The following is a 21,352-nucleotide window of genomic DNA, read 5'->3' as shown; positions in this document are numbered from 1 at the left end:
TTAGAATAAAGGGAAGAACTTCATCATTTAATAATATTATTCAATATGAAAATAAATAATTAATAAATTAAAATCAATGAAAATTTAATTTTTTTTTTTTTATTTTTTTTTAATTTTTTCGTTTTTTTTTTTTTTTAATAAAATTTTTTTTTTTTCTTTTTTTTCAAAATTTTTTATTTTTTTTTATTTTTTTTTTTTTTTAAATAAAATCATTAAAGTTTTATTTAATTATTTGTTTTTTTCGAAAATGACAAAATTATCAAAAATTTTAATTGGAACTGGTTTCTTATATGCAAGTTATCATATCAACAACTTGGTTAAAGAATATAAAAACTTTGTTTTAGAAGACGGATATAATTTATCAGATTTTGGATTTGAAGGTGGTGATGAAATTACTCGTCCAAAAAAGAAACAACAAAGAAAAGGAAACCAACAACAATTAGCAGAATCATACCTTGAAGAGTTAGCTCTTTTATCACAACGTGGTAAGAATGCTTTTGATAAAGGTGATTACAAGCTTGCTTTCCAATGTTTCGATCGTATTGTTGAAATCTCACACGAATACCCACCATTCTTCCAATATGCCAGAAATGCTAATTTATTCTTAGTTAGAATTGCTCAAGAAGCTGATGAACCAGAATTATTTGTTAAATATAACAAAGCGTAAATTTCTATTTATTTAATTAATTAATTAATAATATTAATAATAATAATAATAATAATAATAATAATAATAATAATAATAATAATAATAATAATAATAATAATAGTTATAGTTATAATAATTGGAATACATCGAAAACAATAATAGTTATAAATATTAATATCTTTTTCTTTTACTATTAGTTATATTGAAACTTTCGAAGATCCAAAGACTGAAGAGCTCTTTGAAATCATTAAATGCACTGAAGAAGTTACAGAAAAACTCACCACATTAGGCAGTATTTCAGAAGCTATCGATTTTGCCAAATCAATTCTCAAAAACAAGAAATATAGTTTTAGTGAAATTCACAAGATTCATTTATATTCAATTTTAGCTTCAATCTACAAAAAGAATGAAAAATACCTCAAAAAAGAATTAGATGCTAACTTAAAATGTGTTGAATATGCTAAAAATACTGGTGATAAAAATGCTTATGCAAATTATCTTTACGAATTAATTCAATATTATATTAGAGTTAGTAAGTTATCATTTTATTTTTAAATTAAATATAATATCATCCCCTATTAATAATAATAATAATAATCAATAATCAATAATCAATATAATTATATGATATTAATTTTTTTTTTTTATAGAAAATGTTGAAAAAATTGAAGAATCAATGAAAGAAATCGAAAAACTTGTTTCAACTCAACTTTTAGTTCCAATCTTCAGACTTCTTTGTACAAACTTTAAAAAGAATAATATGTATGATTTATATATTAAAACCCAAAGAAAGATGATTACTTTAGTTAAAAAAGAACCAACATTAAACAAAGCTAACATTGAAAGCGTTGTAAATTCTTGCCAAAACAATATTGCTACCATTCTTTACGAAAAAGGTGATGTTGAAGAATCATTAAAGATCTTAAACGAACTCAAGAGATCAGAATACCTTTCATTTGCTCCATTAACCGAAACCAAATATTTAATTTCAAAAGAAGTCTCATCTGCAGATGGTGTTCAAAAGATTGTTATCAGCGTCAAACCAAACTCATTACCAGAAGATACCACTAATATTATTGAATGTGAATTTGAAGGTTCATATTATCTTAATGAAGTTGCTGCTAATGAAGAGCCAAAAGCTGAAGAACAAGAAGAACAAAAACCAGTTGAAGAAGAACAAAAACCAGTTGAAGAGGAATCAAAATCAGTTGAACAAGAAGAACAAGAAGAAAAACCAGTTGAAGAAGAACAAAAACCAGTTGAACAAGAAGAACAAAAACCAGCTGAAGAAGAAGAACAAGAAGAAAAATCAACTGAAGAAGAATCAAAACCAGTTGAACAAGAACAAGAAGAACAAGAACAAGAACAAGAAAAACAAGAACAAGAAGAAAAACCAGTTGAAGAAGAAAAACCAGCTGAAGAAGAAAAAGTTGTTTATGAAGAAGTTGCTCCAGTTGTCATTGAAAAAACAATCGAAAAAGAAGTTGAATTCGAAAATGATTCATCTAAATTAAATCCAACCGGTTGGGTTATCTCGCAACTATTAAATTATACAATCACGATAAATCTGAATTACTTTCAACCCATTTGCAAGTTATCCCAATGCAAACCCCAAAACATAAATTAATTTAAAAAACTTAATTTACCAAATCAAATCACCCCTATAAATATACACACCCTCAAATAATTACAATTTATTAATATAATTCATTTTATTTTAAAAAAATAAAGGTTTTTTTTTTAAAAAATATTTGTTTAAATATATATTTATATTATTAATATAAATATTTTGTTTTATTTTATTTTGTATTTTAAAATAACATCAACTTGATCATCGGTTAAATCTAAATAATGTTTGAAACGACCGCCTCTTTTTGGATTATTTAATTGTCTTTCTAGTTCGGATGAACAAATGTCTGTTAGAAATGGTGTATATTCGACAAACAATTTACTGGATGTAATATAACCATTTATAAGAGATAGATTATCTATAATTCCTTTAAAGTGGTTATCTTCAATAGGTGTTTTCTTAATTTGTTTATATTGATGTTTAATAGTTAGTGTATTGATACCGCCATCATAGTTGATATTGCTGCTGTTGTTATATGACAATGGTTTTAATAAATTACAATTAATTGATTCGATTGAAATTGCTGTTGGTATCTCATAGTCCAATGATTTTGGAAAATAGTTTTTATATGAAAAGTCATCGTTGTGGATTGATTCTGGTGATGCAATAAATGTTGGTGAGTTTTCTACAATTTCGAATAATTCAACATCATCCTATTAAAAAAAAAAAAGGTTAGATTAAAAATAATATAACGTGCAAAACAATATTTTAGCTTACAGTTTTATTTGATGGTTCATATGGGAAATTTCTTTTTAATAAAACATCATTTGTTGAAAAATCATCAGATATTTTCCATATATCTTCGAAACTTATATAATTTGTATCTTGTGGTAAACTATTATTATCATTATTATTACTATTGTTATTATTATTATTACTATTATTGTAAATATTATTATTTATTATAAATTGTAAAAAGTTATTAAAATACAAATCAATATCAAAATCTTCTAATGAGAAATTTAATACGTCAAACCTGTCATTGAATAGTTCTATAGGGCATATTTCATCGTTATTATTATTTGTGTTGTTATTATTATTATTATTATTATTTATGGTACTATTATTGTTATTAAATAATAGATTTAAAAAGTTATTATTATATTTTTTTAATAAGTTATTAAACATATAAAATGTTAAATTTAGGTTATTATTATTACTATAATTATCATTGTTTTTAAATATAAATTCTAAATTGTTTAATGATTTTCTAATATCACAGTCATTATTCTCGATGAATGAGCAAATATCAAGTTTATCCATCATTTCTTCCAATATATGATGTTTACCTTCGTTAATTAAAATAAAGCAGCAGTAAAGTGATAATGATAAACTCGATGGTTTTGCCATATAGAGAGTAATGATACCGCTATCATTGACCAGTTTCGATATTGATGAGTTGATTTCATTACAAATTAAAACGATTGGAACCTTGGTGGAGTTTAATAATGACGAAATTGAATTTGTAAAGCCTTTATCATCTTCATATAGGATGTCAACTTCTTCAAATAAAATTAAGTTTTTATTAAATTCATCGTCGTTCGTTATTGAATTTTGTGATGATGATAAAGTGGATGAGTTGGATGATTTTAAAGATTTTCTACCTCTCTTCTTTTTTTCTTGTTGCTCTTGTTCCTGCTCTTGTTGTTTTTGTAATTCCCTTTGAATCTCTTCATTCGTTTTCTTTTTATTGATATTTAATGCTTTTGATTGAGTTGCTTCACCTAAATAGTCGATGGTCGCTCTGCCACTTCTTTTATTTGATGGATTGGTTTCTAAAATTGTAAAGTTGTATTGATATGCTTTGTTTGCAACCAACGAGCTTTTGCCGCAACCATGTGGACCAACAATTAAAATGGATGAATCCAGTATATCATCCTTTTTTTTTTTTGTTGCTTTCTTTTTCAATTCTAATTTATCTTTCCACCCTTTCATCCAATCGCCGAAAAACGTTATAATTTCTTCATTCACTTTATTAAAAAGTAAAAAATCTGTTGGTAAATGATATTTGTTTTTTAATAGACTATTGTTATTGTTATTGTTATTGTTATTGTTATTGTTATTGTTATTGTTATTGTTATTGCTTTTATTATATGTATTAAATTCATTATAGTAGTATTTTATATCATCGACTGTAATAATTTCATTATAGTTTTTAAAATAGTTAAATAATATTTCAAATAATTTATCTTCAACAATTGGTTGTTGCTGTTGTTGTTGGGATTGAGACTGTGAGATTGGGGAGGATGTAATATCTATGAAGTCCTGTTGTTGGTATATTGGTGAGGGTAGTTGGAGTGATTGCTGGGATGGTTGTGATGATTGTGATGATTGGGATGATTGTGATGGTTCAATAAAAGATGAATCAATGGAGTGCGATGATTGGGATAATAGAGATTCATTTCTTTCGATGATATCTAAAATATTTGAAAAGTTCTGAATTAATTCATTTCTTGATATAACCATACTGCTGTAGTCTGGTGATTCTTTTTTTGAGACTGATGCTTTAAACCTTCTCAGTAATGTTGGATCCATTGGTTTTTTTGAAATATCTTGGTCATCATTAATATTATAGTGGCCTATATGTTGATCATCAACTGGGAACTCCAATAGTCTTTGAATAGTGTATTTTGGTTTAAAACTGTGGTTGTCATCATCTAAAACTATAATTTCACCATCGATTACTGTTGTTAAAGTTGGTTGAGGTTTGGTAACTGGTGCAAAAAAGAATGGGTGAATTGGTTTATTTGAGTACATCTTATCATAATCTTGATTGGTTTTTATAATTTCATTTCTAAACTTTTCTTGTTCATTTCTTGTAAAAATTTCGTCTTTTTCTTGTTTACTTAAAAACATATCGGGAACATTACCAACCTTGTTTTTTAATTTCTCTTCGAAAAGTTGTTCATTCAGAATTTTTTGAGCCTTTTTTTTAATTTTTTTATCTGTCTCACCAAAAAATGGATGTAATGGTTTGGAGGAGTCATCTGATAATGGTGACATTGGTGATTCTTTGTTTTGTTCATTATTATTATTATTGTTGTTGTTACTATTGTGAATAATTTCTTCATTTGTTAATGTTGATGTTGTTGTTGCTGTAGAATGACCCAAAAAATTTAAAAGTGCATTACTGCTAGCTTCATTTGATTTTTTAGCTTTGGCTTTGGATTCTTTTTTTGCAGTTGGTTTTTTTGGTTTTGATATATCTGTGCCTTTATCTTCATCATTATTATCATTTCCATCTGTTTTTCTTTTTTTGTAAGGTTTTCTCTTTTTCTTTTCACCTTCAATATTGTTTTCATTATCTATATTGATATGGTCATTGACATTATTATTATTATTATTATCAATATCGTTATTATTATAATCATTGCTATTATTATCATTGTTTTTATTATCTATAGTATTATCTGCTGAACTTATATTATTATTATCATCATCTCCATCTATAGTTATTACAGTATTATTATCATTGTTTGTTTGTGGTTTTTTTCTTTTAAGTGTGGTAGAACTCATTTAAAACTTTATTAATTCCTTTTTTAAAATGTTTTAAATGAATGTTTATGTTAATTATTTATTTATTTGTTTATTTATTTATTTTTTTGAAAAAATAATTTTTTATTTTAAAATTTTTTTTTTTTTTTTAAATTTAATTTTTTTGCTTGGAAATAACAAAATGGGCGCCTAATTTTCCTCATATATCCAATTGTGTTTTAATAACAAAATTATTTTTTAATAATTAATAATTTAAAAATAACATTTTAATCTTTTAAAAATTTATTTTTTTAAATCGTATCACATTAAAAATAAAATAAAATAAAATAAATATTATAACATGTTATAGAAATAATATTATAGAGTTTTAAATTTTAATCAAATAAAAACCACACATTCTCGATATATAATAAAAATATAATTGATTGTTAACCAATTTGACACAAAGGTATGTATTTATTTATTATTAAAAAAATTTTTGTAAAAGAGAAACTTTTAGTTTTTATAAAAGAATCATATTAAATTGATAAATTTATTTATAAAAATCAAATATTTCAGAAACACTAAATTTCTAAATCTGTTTAAAAATATACTCATTGTATAAATTGTTTAAATATTTTTAAAAAAAAAAATTTTATTTTTATTTTTTTTTTATTTTAATTTTTATTTAATTTTTTGTCAAATTTTAATTTTTTTTTTTTTTTTTTTTTCCATAAATTAAAATGACAGATTGCATAACAATCGAAGATGATAGCGATGACGAATTTTTGAGGGATAATAGCAAAGAATTCAAATATTCAACTCCCACCCGATATGTAGATGGATTTCTTGTAGAAGAGAATGAAAATGAAATGGAGGAATATGAAAAGAATAATATAGAGTGGTCAGATGATGATAAACAAATAAAACATATTTATATTAATAATAATAACAACAATAGCACTAATGGCTCTAATAATAATAATAATAATAATAATAAAAATTGTAATGATAATGTAAATAAAAGTATAGATTTAGAAGAAGAAATTAGTATAGTTTCAGTAAATAACAGCAATATTAATAACAAACCGATTTTAAATAATAAAAAGAGATCCAATGAAGATATTGTTTGGGTAAATAATAGTTCTCAACTAAAATTGGTCACCTCACCATTCTCGGCAAAAATAAATAGTAAAAATAACAATAATGATATTCAAATTGTAAAAATAAATAATGTAAATAATATGAACAAACACAAAATAGATGAAATAAGAAATGCTTCAGTAAATAATAGTAATAATAGTTATAATAATGGTAATTATAATAATAATAATAATAATAATTATAAAAATATTAATAAACTACCGAGTCAATCACCAGTTAAAGCACCAAAAACAACAACTACAACAACCACAACAAATACCCTATCAACAATATCCTCAAACAACAATAGCAGATTTTATGATTTAGATTTTACAGCATATCAAAAAATTGATGACCAAAATGTTAAAAAAATTAAAGATCAATATAAAAAAGGTGCAAAAATTTATTATGAAAGAAGTCGTATTATTGATTCTGATATAGTTTTTGAATTAGACAAAGAAGAAGAAGAAGAATGCCAGGAAATACCTAACCCAAATCCGGAGGAAATAAAAAAACAAATAATCCAAGGAAGAAGTAATGATGATGAATTTTGGTATAGACAAATTGATGAAAGATTATTAAAGCCACATCACTTTTATAGTACCAATAAAACAATTAAAGTAGAGGAGGATAGTGAAAATGATGATGAAGATTTTTCGGTTTTTGAAAATAGTAACGGTTTTAGAAGAATTTTAAATTTTCAAATCCCAGAGAAATGGTTATTACATGTTTGCCACGATCAACTAATTGGAATTATCTATGACAGCAATTATAAAAAGAAACGTGTGAAATTTGGTGATGAAATATTTATCAAATCTTGTATGGGTTCACTTTATGTTTCCTTAGCCAGAGAACCAAAAGATACAATTGGTGTTTTAAGATCAGATGAAAAGAAAAGTACCAACTATCAAAGCGAATTACATCTTTTGATAACAGCTGGTTTTATTAAAGTTAATGGGAAGATTACTGAGTTTAGTTTAGATAAGTGTGATATAGATATTTATTTGACACATAAAAATCTGTTAAACGATAAAGTTGACAAAGTCAAACCAGGCCCAAATAAAAGTGAGTCAAGTCAAAGAATTGATGTTTTACAACAGTTTTTAAACAAATTATTCAAGAGTAGATTAATTTATAGGGATTTTCAACTTGACACAGATGGTACAACAGAAGATGTTAATGGTTCAATTAAAGGCTATAATCGTACCAATGACGATAAAAAAGTAAAAAAAGTATTAGAAAAGATTCAACAACCAGATTTCTTAAGAACATCATTACTTGGTTTTCAAAGAGAAGGTATTTGGTGGATGCTAAAGAGAGAAACTCATCCGTATGTAACATTTAGCGATGCTCAAGATAAATATTGGTTTTTGTATACAACAGCAAAGGACGAAATTCCATTTTATTTAAACTCTTTCTGTGATAAAATAACATTTTTTGAACCGATTACAAAAAGAAGACTATATGGTGGGCTAAATTGTGACGAAGTGGGCCTTGGTAAATCAATCCAAAGTATTACGTTAATACTAACCAACCATCCAGAGTTTTCAAAAAATAAATATCAAGAAAGAGCATATAAAGACTTTGAGAAGCAAATTGCAAATAGAAGCAGTCATCTTAAAAGAAGTAGTATGGTCAATACAAATTCAAAATATTTAACAAAGCCAAAGGCAACTCTGCTTATTTGTCCATCTAATCTTTCTGAACAATGGAAAGGAGAAATGGAGAAGCATATAAAACCAGAAATATTCAATAGCTTAAAAATTGTTATATATAAAAATGCAAAAAGAAAAGAATACACCATCAATGATTTACTCGAGGCTGATCTCGTAATTACAAGTCCAGAAACATTCACAATTGAATATAGAGTCTTTGAACAAGCTATTCGTGGTGGTACATCCAAAAATCCTTCACCACCACCATTATTAAGTGTTCATTGGTGGCGTGTTATTATTGACGAAGCACACAGGTTCGGTAAAAAAACTATATTTTTTAGAGGTATTCAAAATTTAGAGTAAGAATTATAATTTGGCAAATTTATATCAAATAAAATATATTTAGTTAAATTCTAATAATATTTTTTATTTTCCTTATAACATTAGTTCGATTAATCGTTGGTGTTTAACTGCAACGCCCACACCAAATACAGTTCACGATTTATATCCTATGTTACATTTTCTAAACTGCTATCCAATTGCGCAAAATACAAAAACATGGGATGAAATAGTCAATAGGTATCAAGTTGCTGGTGTTAAAGAGTTTGTAAATCCAATTCTTATTACAAGAAATAAAAATGACTCTGGTGTTAGACAAGTCAAAAGACATGAAGAGATTGTTAAATTGGATTTCGATAAAGAAGAAAAGATGGCTTATTCATTGGTATTTAAAGAATCATCAGAGGCTCTCAAAAAAATTGAAAATAAAGGCGGCTTAATGAGACATTATGCATTGTAGGTATTATATTATAATATTTGTAAAGTTTTAATTATTCCCAAAAATTTTTTTTACTAATATCAATTTAAATAATAATTTAGAATTTTTTCGTTGATTACAAGACTAAGAACATGCTGTGATCATATTACTTTGGTTGCCCCAAAGATTTCAGAACTGGAAAAAGAAAAAGTTTGCAATTTATGTAATGATGTAACTAAAGACCTACTATATAGCAAATGTAGCCATATTTATTGCCAAGTATGTATTGACAACATATTTTCAAGGTGCAATTCATTTTTATGTGAAAGATGTGACTCAACTATTTATAAAAATGGTTTCACAAAAGAAATAAAAGTAAAGGTAGTAGAAAAAAGTGAAACAGAAGAGATGATTGAGCTTTTAAATGATGTTATTCCAGAAGGTGTAAAGATAAAGAAAATTAAAAACCTTACCAAAAAAAAGAAAGATGATAAAGAAGAACAAGAGTTTAGAAAAGAAAAAGAAGAATTAGACAAAGAGATTCTTGGATCTATCGAAAGACTAATGGCCCAAGAAAATATTCAAAGATATCAGTGCCGATTGTATTCAACTAAAATTAAAGCCCTTTTTGAAGATATTCAAAACAATATGGTTGATACCAATTATTCTTATATTGAAGATGACCACGATGATTTCCAAATAAATAAAAATAGCATTAGTAACAATAATAATAGTAATAATGAAATAGATGAACATTCAAATGATAGTTATATAATAGATGATGATGATGATGATGATGAATACAAACCACTAAAATCATCAATATCATCAGAATCATCAGAATCATCAACAACCAGAAACAGAACCAAAATCAACAATAGTTTTGATGAATTAATTAATTCCGAAGATGAAGAAGAGTTTGAAAAAGAATTTACAATAAATGAACCAAAGAAAAAGAAATTAAAATCAAAAGAAAAGAAAGTGCCAACACCAAAGAAGAAGAGTCAAAAGCAAATTGAAAAGGAAAGAGACGAAGAACTAAGCAAACTACCATTGCCAGAAGGGAAAAATCAATTTAAATGTTTAGTATTTTCACAATGGACCAGATTTTTAGATTTAATTGAGGAATGTTTTAAACATAATGGTTGGAATTTAGATGAACATTATTGTAGATATGATGGTAAAGTTCCACTTAAAAAAAGAGAAAGTATCATTAAAGAATTTAGCAGGGAAAGTGGTGGCCCTAGAGTTATGTTAATCTCGTTAAAATGTGGTGGCGTTGGTCTTAATTTACATAGAGCTAACATGGTCTACATGTGCGACCCTTATTGGAACTCTGCTGTTGAAGAACAAGCTATTGGAAGAGTTGACCGTTTAAATCAAACTCGTGATTTAAAAATCAAAAGATTCGTTATGAGAGATACCATTGAAGAAAGAATCATGGCATTGCAAGATACAAAAAAAATCAATAGTAATATTATTTTATCAGATAGTTTTGACACCCTCGAATTTATTGATAATTGTCGATTATCTGTAGAAGATATAAAGGCTTTATTTAGAGATTTTTATATTAACAACATGGACAATAATAATATCAACAATGGTACCCCACGACAAACATCTCCAACAATTGCCTCATCTTATAATAATAATAATAAAAACAATAATCATAATATAAACCATAACAATTTTCGATATAAAAGTCAAGATAGCACATTTAACGATGAGGAAATATCATATCTTCGAGAATCAACACCAACTAAACAAACACCAACTAAACAAACACCAACTAAACAAACACCAACAAAACAAAACATTAGCTATAGAAATATAAACTCAAGTGTAAATAATAACAATAATAATAATAATCACAACAGAGAAAAACAAATTGTAAATATTGATTAAAAATAAAACTATTTTATAATGTATTTTTATAATTTAAAAGTGCATCTATTAAATGTGAATTCTTTGATGTTCCTTTATAATTTAATTCTTTACAAAATCTTTGTAAATCGTTTCTCTTTAATTTTTCTATTGAATCTCGTTCGACTCCAACTGATATTTCTTCACTCATTTTTTATTTATCAATATGGTTTTGTGGTGGTTTTTGAAAAGGAAAATAAAAATGTTACAATTAATAAAATTCCAAAATTTAAAAAAAAAAAATTTTAAAAAAAGCGCTCATTGTAATTAAAAAAAAAAATAAAAAATCTTCAAAAAAATTTTAAAGAAATTTAAAAAAAAAATAAAATTATAAAATTAAATAAATTTTTTTTTTTTTTTTTTTTTTTTTTTTAATGTATTTTCATTCAACAATCATACGAATTTCATTATCATATAATGAACTACTAAATTCTTGCTTTATTCCTTTTCCACATATCAATTATGAAATGAATTATAATAAAATAATATAAATGGAAAAATGATTTCTTTAAAAGGAAGATGTGTTTAATTTATTTGAAAAATAAAAAATTTTGAAAAAAAAAAACCTCCCCTGTTTCAAATTATTACCAATTTTGATTGTAGCAGATCTACATTTTTTTCTGCAATACAAGTTTTTACTTATTTTGGGATTGATGTTTTAAATAAATTAGGAAATAGTTATAGATTAATTAATTAATTAATTTTAAATTAAATTTTTAATCTAAAATATATAAAAGATTTTTTTAGCATTAAAGCTCCCGGGGGTTTTTTTGGCTTAAAACCTTCTTGGGTTTTTTTGCAAAAAAACTTTCCAGGGTTTTTTTGCCTTAAAATAATTAAAAGATTTTTTTTCCCTTAAAACTATCGGGGGTTTTTTAGCCAAAAAACTATCGGGGGTTTTTTTGCCTTAAAACTTTTGGGGGTTTTTTTTCAAAAAAACAAAAAAATGATTTTTTTGCCTCCAAAAAAAAAAAAAAAAAAAAAAAAAAAAAATTTTAATATATAAAATTTTATTAAAAGCTATAAAAAAAAAGAAAAAGAAATAATTTCAAAAAAATTATTTAAAAATTAATAAATATTTATATTTGATTTAAAATAAAATTAAAAGAAAAAAAAAAAAAAAAAAAAAAAATAATATAAATAAATATTTTGGAAAATGCAGCGTGATAATAAAAAATATATTAAATATTTTGGAAAATGTAGTGTGATAATAAAAAAAATCAATTATAATATATAATATACAAGTAAATAAAAAATTGATTAAGTATTTTGGATCATACAGAAATCAAAAATATTATTTAGCATAAAAAATATCAAGTAATATGGATCAAACAAATATCGAGTATTATTTAGCATTTAAAAAATATCAAATAACCTGGATCATACAAAAATATCAAGTATTATTTACCATTTAAAATATCAAGTAATATTTAGCATTTAAATATTTATTTAGCATTTAAACATATCAAGTTTTATTTATCATTAAAAATATCATATATTATGAATCATTTAAAATTTTCAAGTATTATTTAGCATTTAAACATATAAAGTTTTATTTATCATTAAAAAATATCAAGTATTATTTATCTTTTAAAAATATCATGTATTATTTATCATTAAAAAATATCAAATATTATTTATCATTCAATTAAGTTTTCAATCAATTATCTTTTGTTTTTTTATTGAATGTAATGATTATTGGTAAGTATTATTGATAAAATAAAAAGTAATATGGATCATACAAAAATATCAAGTAATATGGATCATGTTAAAGTATCAAATATTTAGCATTTATAAAATAAAAAGTATTATGGATCATAAAAAATATCAAATATTATATAGCATTTAAAAAATATTAAGTAATATGGATCACACAAAAATATCAAGTATAGAAATCAAATTTGAAAGAAATAGAATATAAATATAGATAAAAATAAAAATAAACATATAAACTATTGTGTAATATCCAAATATACCAAGGACTATTTAGCAACACCAACAAGAAACAAGTGCATTAAAAAATTTTATCTTTGTCAAGTCAAATTTCCATTACATTTATTTGTTTGTTTTTTTATTCACCCATTACATTTATTTGTTGTTTTTTTACCCACTACATTTATTTGTTATTTTAATTATTTACCCATTACATTTCATTTCATTCTATTATCAATATGGTGGTTAATTATGTATTCTGCGTGGTGGGATACATAATTAACCATTCGGCTCTAATATTCTCACCCACTACATTTATTTGCTGTTTTTTTATTCACCCATTACATTTCATTTCATTCTATTATCAATATGGTGGTTAGTTATGTATTCTGCGTTGTGGGATACATAATTAACTACTAATATATAAAAACAATTCACAAATATATACATTCAGGTAAGTGGTGGTTAATTATGTATTCTGCGTGGTTGGATACATAATTAACCATTCGGCTCTAATATACTAACCTCCCCGTGGTAGAGCTGGAAACACTCTTTACAAAGAGTGGCTAATAGTATAAAAAATAAAAAATAATTAAAAATATTATCAAAAAATATCGAGGATTTTTTAGCATTAAAACATATCGAGGATTTTTAGCATTAAAACACATCAATGATTTTTTAGCATTAAAGCATATCGAGGATTTTTTTGCATTTAATTATTATAATTCAACTATAGTTTTTTTTTTTTTTATTTTGATACCATAATTTTATATCATTATAAAGACATATAAAAGATTTTTTAGCATTAAAACTATAGAGGATTTTTTAGCATTAAAGCTATCCAGGATTTTTTAGCATTAAGACATATAAAAGATTTTTAGCATTAAAAAATATAAATGATTTTTTAGCATTAAAACTATCGAGGATTTTTAGCATTAAAGCTATCTTTTTATTGGATCAAAATAATTATTTTAGATTATTAAAGCATATCATTAAAAAAAAAAAAAAAAAAATATTATCAAAACATATAGAGGATTTTTTAGCATTAAAACATATCAAGCTTTAATATATATATAATCAAAACATAGCAAGGGTTTTTTAGCATTAAAACATATCAATAATTTATTTTTTAATAAAATTTATTATTATTATTCTCATTCAAGAATATACAATTGGATAGGATCATTCAATAAAATCAAGATTTATTGTATAATAATTATAAATTAATTATTTTATTGGATCAATAAAACATATCAAGTATTGCGTTACATTCAAGAACATTAAATATTATGGATCATTAAAAATTATCAAGTATTGTGTTTCATTCATTATATATCAAATATTATGGATAATTAAAAATATCAAGAATTTAATTGCATATAAAAATATCAACAATTGTGTATCATTAAAATATAATCAAGGTTTATTTAGCATTAAAACAAATAAGGATTTTTTTTACCATAATTTTATAAAATTTATTTCATTATACACATTCAAGAATATACATCTGTTGAATATAAATAAAAATTTTGAACACCTTTTAATTAAAAACTTAGAAACCCCTTTTTTTCAAAAAATAAACTAAATTTTATTCCCTAATTATTATACAACAAAAAAATATAGAGAAAAAAACAATCTTTCAAATGATACCTAATTTGCCAAAGAGATAGTATAGAGTAACTATGATGAACCTTTAATTCAATTTTCAATTCCCCTTGAAAAAAAAGAAACAAATACATATATTTCAAAGTATAAAGAAATCCAAAAATACTTAGAAGAAAGTTTAGATCATAGAAATTCAATTGAAGATCTAGTCAAAAAAAATTGGAAAGAAAATAGTATTGAATATCCAACATTATATTCAATTGTACTTTCAGTTGCTTCTTCGTCCGTTGAAATTGAAAGAACATTTTCGGGTGCTAAGTTGTTGGTTACAGACAACAGATCAAATTTGGTTTGGGAAAGAATAGAACAATGTGTGTTATTAAGGGAATGGGTAAACATTTCAAGAGTAGATATTGTCGAAAACTCTGTCATTTTTATTATTCAAATATTTCAAAAATAGTATGATTAAATAAAATTGCTCAAGAATTTTAATTTTTTTCATACAAAAAAATAATGTAATTTTAAGTTTTTTTTTTTTTTTTTTAAGTTTTTAAAATGAAAAAATTAGTCAAGTGGGTGGTGTGGGTGAGGGGAAAACTTAGAAATTTTTTTTTTTTTGTCAAACTTAGACTAATTTTATTCCCTAATTAAAATATAAGGATTTGATTCAAAAATTATTTATTAATAATATCAATTGTTTTGGGTTGTTCAAATAAATAATATAAAATAAATATTTAATATCATCAGGGTATAAATATATATCTCGGGTACTGTAATAGATAAATATTTTTATTATTTTTATTTTAACAAAGAATTAATACTGTTTTGGTGTGGCATTTGAAAACTAATTGTCATACTTATCCTTTCCATGTTTATCTTCTAATGGTTATACATATTCAATTAGGGGCAAAATAAATGAGGCATTATAGTCTATTTTCTAAAATTATAACCTTTTTGCTCTTCTAACAGTTATTTATCCGATCAAATTTTGGAAATTATATTTGTTATTAGAAATTGTTAAAGATGTTCTTTATTCTTAAACATCATGATGAAATTCTTTATAAAGTGGTTTTAGAGTAGAAAATAGTACAAAATAAATAAAAAACCTGTAATTTGGGTGGGAATGTTTCGATGCATATCTCTTGATTAAAATATTTATATTAATTTTTTTTTTTTTAAATCATCTACATATTTCAAATCACCGGAAAGATCACCGGAAAGATAAAAGCTTCTTAAAAGGTATTGCTCCATCCGAGAATCGAACTCGGGACCAAAGCATATCATACTATTCTATAAGTACTTCACTCTAACCGACTGAGTTAATGGAGCAACTGATGACTTCAATTGTATTATTTTTTATATTTATATATAAAATAAATAATTTATCAAAATTTTAAATTGTTTTTACATTTAAATACAGTATTTCGCAAAAGTTTTGACCCCCTTTTTTAAAAATTTTTTTTTTTTATTTATCTTCAATAATTTTAATTTCAATAATTCAAAAAAATATAAAATAAATTTCAAAACATCTTAACTATATTTATTTATAAAAAAAAAAAAAAAAAATACTGTATTAATATATTAATATATTTATGTTTATAAAACAAGGAGACAATATTTTTATTTATTTTTTTTTAAAAATTTTAAAAATGGATAAAATATGTTATTTAAATTGTTTAAAAATTTATAATTATTTATAGGTGTTGAAATATATTTAAGGCAACCAAAACAATGTTCTTTGCCTTCATCTTCTTCACTTAATAAAACCAATGGATCACCAAATATTACCAAATTTTCTAAATTACTAAACCAGTTTAATATTATCTTTTGTGAGAAACATTTACCCAGTACCAAAACTTTAATTGAATTTTCTAATGGTAAACAATCTTTAAAAATTGGTTGGTTGAATGAAAATCCCAAATCCAAATATTCTAATTTTGATTTTTTTTTTAAACATAATGTTTCCAAAGGGTGTTTGAATTCGGAATAAAGTTTAAAAACTTTTAAATTTTTTGGGTAAGAGGTAAAAACATGGTTATAATCATCATAAGAATTTTCTACATATTCGATATGATTTAGAATTCTTTTAAAACATGAATCTCGGAGCAGTGAATTTCTGAAAAACTTGGCCTTTACCATAATTGATGGTGAAGGTAATTCAAAATCATACATGTAAAGATAATTTGAGAGTTCTAATGAGGTGAGATTTGGTGGTAGAGAATCTTTTAAAATAACTTGATTAAAAGTTGGGCCCAGTTTTAATGTTTTTAAATTGAGTAAATTAACTAAACAGCGTCACCGATTAACTGATCGAAAACTTTCCAAACTTTAAGTACTCGAGAGTCTTTGGGAATAACTCGCCACTGTTTATTAGTGGAGTGTCGCCATTATTAAAACCTTTGAAAGATAAACGCACAAGATTCTTTGGTAATATATTTGGTAATAATTTTTGGTTAAAGTTTAAGCCAAAATGAATTTCTTTTAGTTGGTTGCAATTTATAAATTCCTTTAACCCGATTTCATGATTAAATAAAAAACCAAACTCTATTTTCTCTATAGTTTCATGAGGCAAAATAGACTTCCCATCTTTTGTCAATAAGGCATTGAAGAAGTAACCAAATTCTAAATGCTTTAATCCTATTGTGCTAAGTTGGTATAAATTTGATGCATTTGAATTTACAGTTAATGTTGATAATGACTTTGGTAATTTTGAAATGTTTTGGTTATGATGTTTAATTTTAAAAGTTTTTAAATTGGTTAAAGTTTGTAAAAAATCGAAATTATCATCACATAAAAATACGATCTCTAAATTTTCTAAATGGCTGCTTGGGAAAAAGTGTTTTGAAATTTCGACTTTTTGAATATCATAATTTGTAATCGAAATTGTTTTTAAGTTATTTGGTAAAAAACTTGATTCTTCAAACGGTAATGTAAAGCCCACTACCTTTAACTCTGTCAACGAATCTGGAAGAGCATTCCTTTCAATAAAAAGCGGTGTTTTGCCTCCGGCCTCTACATGAAATAGTTTTAGGCTGTTTGGTAATATATCTTTTTCAATTGAATGAAAGTAACCTATAATCTTTAACACCTCTAGTGAACTTGGTAGTTGGTTTAACTTCTGATCCAATGAATTATTTTCACCAAGAATCAAAACCTTTAAACTTGATAAACCATCATTTGAAAATCTTGGAAATGGTCCTATGAACCATTTGGGAGTTTTAAATTTCTTTATAGAATTTGGTATGCTTGGTAACTTTATTGATATATCCTCATTAAAATGCTGGGATCTTTTGCTGGACAAAACAATTGACTCAACATTATCTGGTACCAATGATAACAATAAATCCCCATCCTTTTCTATATCATCTTCACATAGCTGTAGTTTAAGTTGGATTAAATAATCTTTTCTTTTAAACTCTTTAAATTCCTGTACTGTAAAATTTCTTGAATAATTAACATTAAATAAATTTAAATGTCTAAATATTTCTTTTTTGATAAATAAATTATTAAAAACTTTATTATAACAATCCATATTTTTATAAAAACAAATTATAAAAATTTTGATTTTGATTTTTTAATTTTTTTAATTTAAAAAATAAATAAAAAAAAAAAAAGTAAAAAAACAAATTTTTACAAAAATAATTAAGAAAAAATATAAAATAATAAGAAAAATAAAATACAATGGAATAAAGTTAAATAAAATAATATAAATTATTTATTTTTATTTTTTATTTTATTTATATTTTATTTTACTTATTATATTTTATTTGATTTTATTAAGAAAATATTTTAATAAATAGCTTTTTTTTTTTTTTTTTTAATTTTTTTTTTATTTTTATTTTTTTTAAATTTTTTTAATTTTTTTTTTAAATTTTTTTAATTTTTTTTTTTTTTTTTTCAAACATTAATTTTTTTTTATATGTTAATTTTTTTTTTAAAAAAATCTTTATTTTTTTTTTTTTATTTATAAATATATATAATATTAATAATTAATAATTTAAATATATAATATTTATTTTTTAATAGCTTTTATTATATTATATTTTTTTTTTTTTTTTTTTCCAATTTTAATATGACAGAAGATAACAGTACAATTATTTTAACACCAAACTATCAATTAAAGAAACAACAAGAACACAGCTTTAACAAAACCATGGAAGGAGGTACACCCTATGATAGGATTAGCCTATTTACTTCAAAATTGAAGCTTTTAAATAACAATGATGGGACTCTCATTTCTGACTTAACTCGTTTGGCCGCTAACTCCAACCCTGTTGCCGAACAAATCGTTTCTTTAGGGGAAAATAAAATTAAAGAGGTAACTATAATTAAAATTTAAATAAATAACATATAATTTTTTTTCTTAATAACAGGTTTAATATAAATAAAAAAAAAAAAAAAATAAAAAAAAAAAACGAAAACAACAAATAAAATAAAATTAAAAACAAAACATAATATCTTTTATTTGTTTCATTTTTTATATTTATACATATAACTATATGTTTATAAAAAACGAAATAAAAATAAAAATAAAAATAAAAATAAAAATAAAAATAAAAATAAAAATAAAAATAAAAATAAAAATAAAAATAAAAATAAAAATAAATATTATTATTATTATTATTATATCATTATTATTATTTATTGTTATTTGAGTTATATACACAATTTTTTTTATTTTTTTTTTTATATAATTTAATTTTTAACATTTTTCTAATTCTTTTGTTTTTTTTTTTTTTATTTTTATTAGAGTGAAACGCCAGCTACCAAACTATGTTCTATGTATCTGCTCGATTCATTAAATAAAAATGTTAAAAGAGTTTACAATTCATTATTTTCAAGAAATATTGTAAATATTTACATTGACACTTTCCAATCAGTAGATGATCCAACTAAAGGTTCACTTGTCCACCTATATAACATTTGGAAGGAAAGAGAATTAATTGACAATGCATTATTAACTCAAATTCATCAACATTTATCACAAGAAATTCAAAGAATTTCAATTCAATTTCCAAAAAAAAACAAATCGTCCTCGTCCTCATCTTCATCCTCGTCCTCATCCTCAATTTCACAACAAGCACAAAAACCACAAAAACCACAACAACAACAACACCAACATCACCATCAACACCAACAACACCAACAACACCAACAACACCAACAACACCAACCACAACAACACCAACAACACCAACCACAACAACAACACCAACAACACCAACCACAACAACAACAACAACAACAACAACAACAACAACAACAAGCACCTAAGCCTTCTTCACCAATAGCAACTGCACCACCACAACAACAACCAAACAAACCATCTATACCTTCACCATCAAGATCACCGGTATCAGTATCTCAAGGTGGTGCTAACAAGCCAAATATACCATTACAACAAAATCATCAACTACAACATAACCAATTTAATCAAATGAATAAAGGTCCACAACAGTTTCAATCAAATCAAAACCAAAATAGATTCCAAAATCAAAATAATCAAATGCAACCAAATCAAAATTACCAAAGACAGTTCAACCAAAATAATCAAATGCAATCAAACCAAAATAACATTGATCCAAGATTTAAAGGAAGTGCTCCTCAAAATTTTGGCTATATGAGTTCGAATAATAATAATAATAATAGCAACAATAATATGGTAAATAATCAATTTAATCAACAAAATATGTATAATAATAATAATCCAATGAATCAAAATAATATGAATATGAATCAAAATATGATGAGAAATCAATCAAATCAAATGAATTATAATCAGCAACCAAATCAAAATAGTTTTTATAATCAGCAACCAAATCATAATATGTTTAATAATAATAATTTGAATAATAATATAAATACTAATATGAATAACAATTTGAATAATAATATCAATAATAATATGAATCAAAATGTTTTCAATAACCAGAACATGAATAACAATATCAATAACTTTAATAATAATAATCAAAATAATATGTATTCAAATTTTAACTATAGTTTCGATTATAATAGCAATATGAATAATAATATTACAAATAGCCCAACCAATACAGGTAGTGTCCCATCTTACTTTGCCAGTATCGCCAATATTAATATTCCAAAGTCAATGAACCCAACCCCATTACCAATAAGCCAACCTCAGCTTTCCCCAACAAACCAACAATTACAACAACAACAACAACAACAACAACAATTAAAACAAAAAATTGCCCAAGACCAAAACTTTTTGTTCTCAATAATCGAATATCTTGACACTTATTTAAAAGAAAAGAGCAATGAAGAACTTAAAATCTTTTTACAACAATTAAAGAACACTCTCTATAACAGTGTCTATAATGCTCAACAATATAATACTTTAAAACAAGAATTTAGATCTCTTAAAGATAAATATCAACTTTCCGAACCAAAACCATATGTTATGGACCATAGTAGTATTCTTTCCCCATCCACCCCAACAACAAACACAGTCTCCTTATCTCCAACCTCCTCATCAACCTCACTATCCCCATCATTATCAATTGAATCAAATTATAAATCAGGATCAGTTGATAATAAAAAGTATATATTAAATTTTTTCA

The 21,352-nt window shown here is 24.0% G+C and overlaps 6 protein-coding genes across 6 annotated transcripts; 4 read left to right on the top strand and 2 right to left on the bottom strand.

Moving 5' to 3' along the window:
- Window positions 1-247: 247 nt before the first annotated feature.
- On the top strand, window positions 248-2,276 carry DICPUDRAFT_154697 (uncharacterized protein; the record flags this gene model as incomplete). Its single annotated transcript, XM_003290168.1, has 3 exons — window positions 248-663; window positions 847-1,181; window positions 1,300-2,276. 3 exons carry the CDS (start codon window positions 248-250, stop codon window positions 2,274-2,276), a joined length of 1,728 nt encoding a protein of 575 aa, XP_003290216.1.
- A 126-nt stretch (window positions 2,277-2,402) lies between these two features.
- Window positions 2,403-5,795, bottom strand: DICPUDRAFT_98609 (uncharacterized protein; the record flags this gene model as incomplete). The annotated part of the gene is made up of 2 exons (XM_003290153.1): window positions 2,403-2,932; window positions 2,997-5,795. 2 exons carry the CDS (start codon window positions 5,793-5,795, stop codon window positions 2,444-2,446), a joined length of 3,288 nt encoding a protein of 1,095 aa, XP_003290201.1. The 3' UTR covers window positions 2,403-2,443.
- Window positions 5,796-6,496: 701 nt separating this feature from the next.
- DICPUDRAFT_98608 (uncharacterized protein) lies at window positions 6,497-11,213 on the top strand (the record flags this gene model as incomplete). The annotated part of the gene is made up of 3 exons (XM_003290167.1): window positions 6,497-8,910; window positions 8,999-9,346; window positions 9,431-11,213. 3 exons carry the CDS (start codon window positions 6,497-6,499, stop codon window positions 11,211-11,213), a joined length of 4,545 nt encoding a protein of 1,514 aa, XP_003290215.1.
- A 1,709-nt stretch (window positions 11,214-12,922) lies between these two features.
- DICPUDRAFT_80946 (uncharacterized protein) lies at window positions 12,923-15,228 on the top strand (the record flags this gene model as incomplete). Its single annotated transcript, XM_003290166.1, has 2 exons — window positions 12,923-12,932; window positions 14,891-15,228. 2 exons carry the CDS (start codon window positions 12,923-12,925, stop codon window positions 15,226-15,228), a joined length of 348 nt encoding a protein of 115 aa, XP_003290214.1.
- Window positions 15,229-16,388: 1,160 nt separating this feature from the next.
- DICPUDRAFT_154693 (uncharacterized protein) lies at window positions 16,389-18,300 on the bottom strand (the record flags this gene model as incomplete). The annotated part of the gene is made up of 2 exons (XM_003290152.1): window positions 16,389-16,990; window positions 17,076-18,300. 2 exons carry the CDS (start codon window positions 18,298-18,300, stop codon window positions 16,389-16,391), a joined length of 1,827 nt encoding a protein of 608 aa, XP_003290200.1.
- A 540-nt stretch (window positions 18,301-18,840) lies between these two features.
- On the top strand, window positions 18,841-21,318 carry DICPUDRAFT_154692 (uncharacterized protein; the record flags this gene model as incomplete). The annotated part of the gene is made up of 3 exons (XM_003290165.1): window positions 18,841-19,086; window positions 19,519-20,750; window positions 20,772-21,318. Coding segments are annotated over 3 exons (2,025 nt in total), but the record flags the coding sequence as incomplete, so codon positions are not given.
- Window positions 21,319-21,352: the final 34 nt, after the last annotated feature.

This window comes from Dictyostelium purpureum, assembly GCF_000190715.1.
Source record: "Dictyostelium purpureum unplaced genomic scaffold DICPUscaffold_211, whole genome shotgun sequence".
In the NCBI taxonomy this organism is placed as follows: Eukaryota; Evosea; class Eumycetozoa; order Dictyosteliales; family Dictyosteliaceae; genus Dictyostelium; species Dictyostelium purpureum.
The sequence above is the reverse complement of the archived record's forward strand: the minus strand, read 5'-3'. Positions and strand labels throughout refer to the sequence as shown.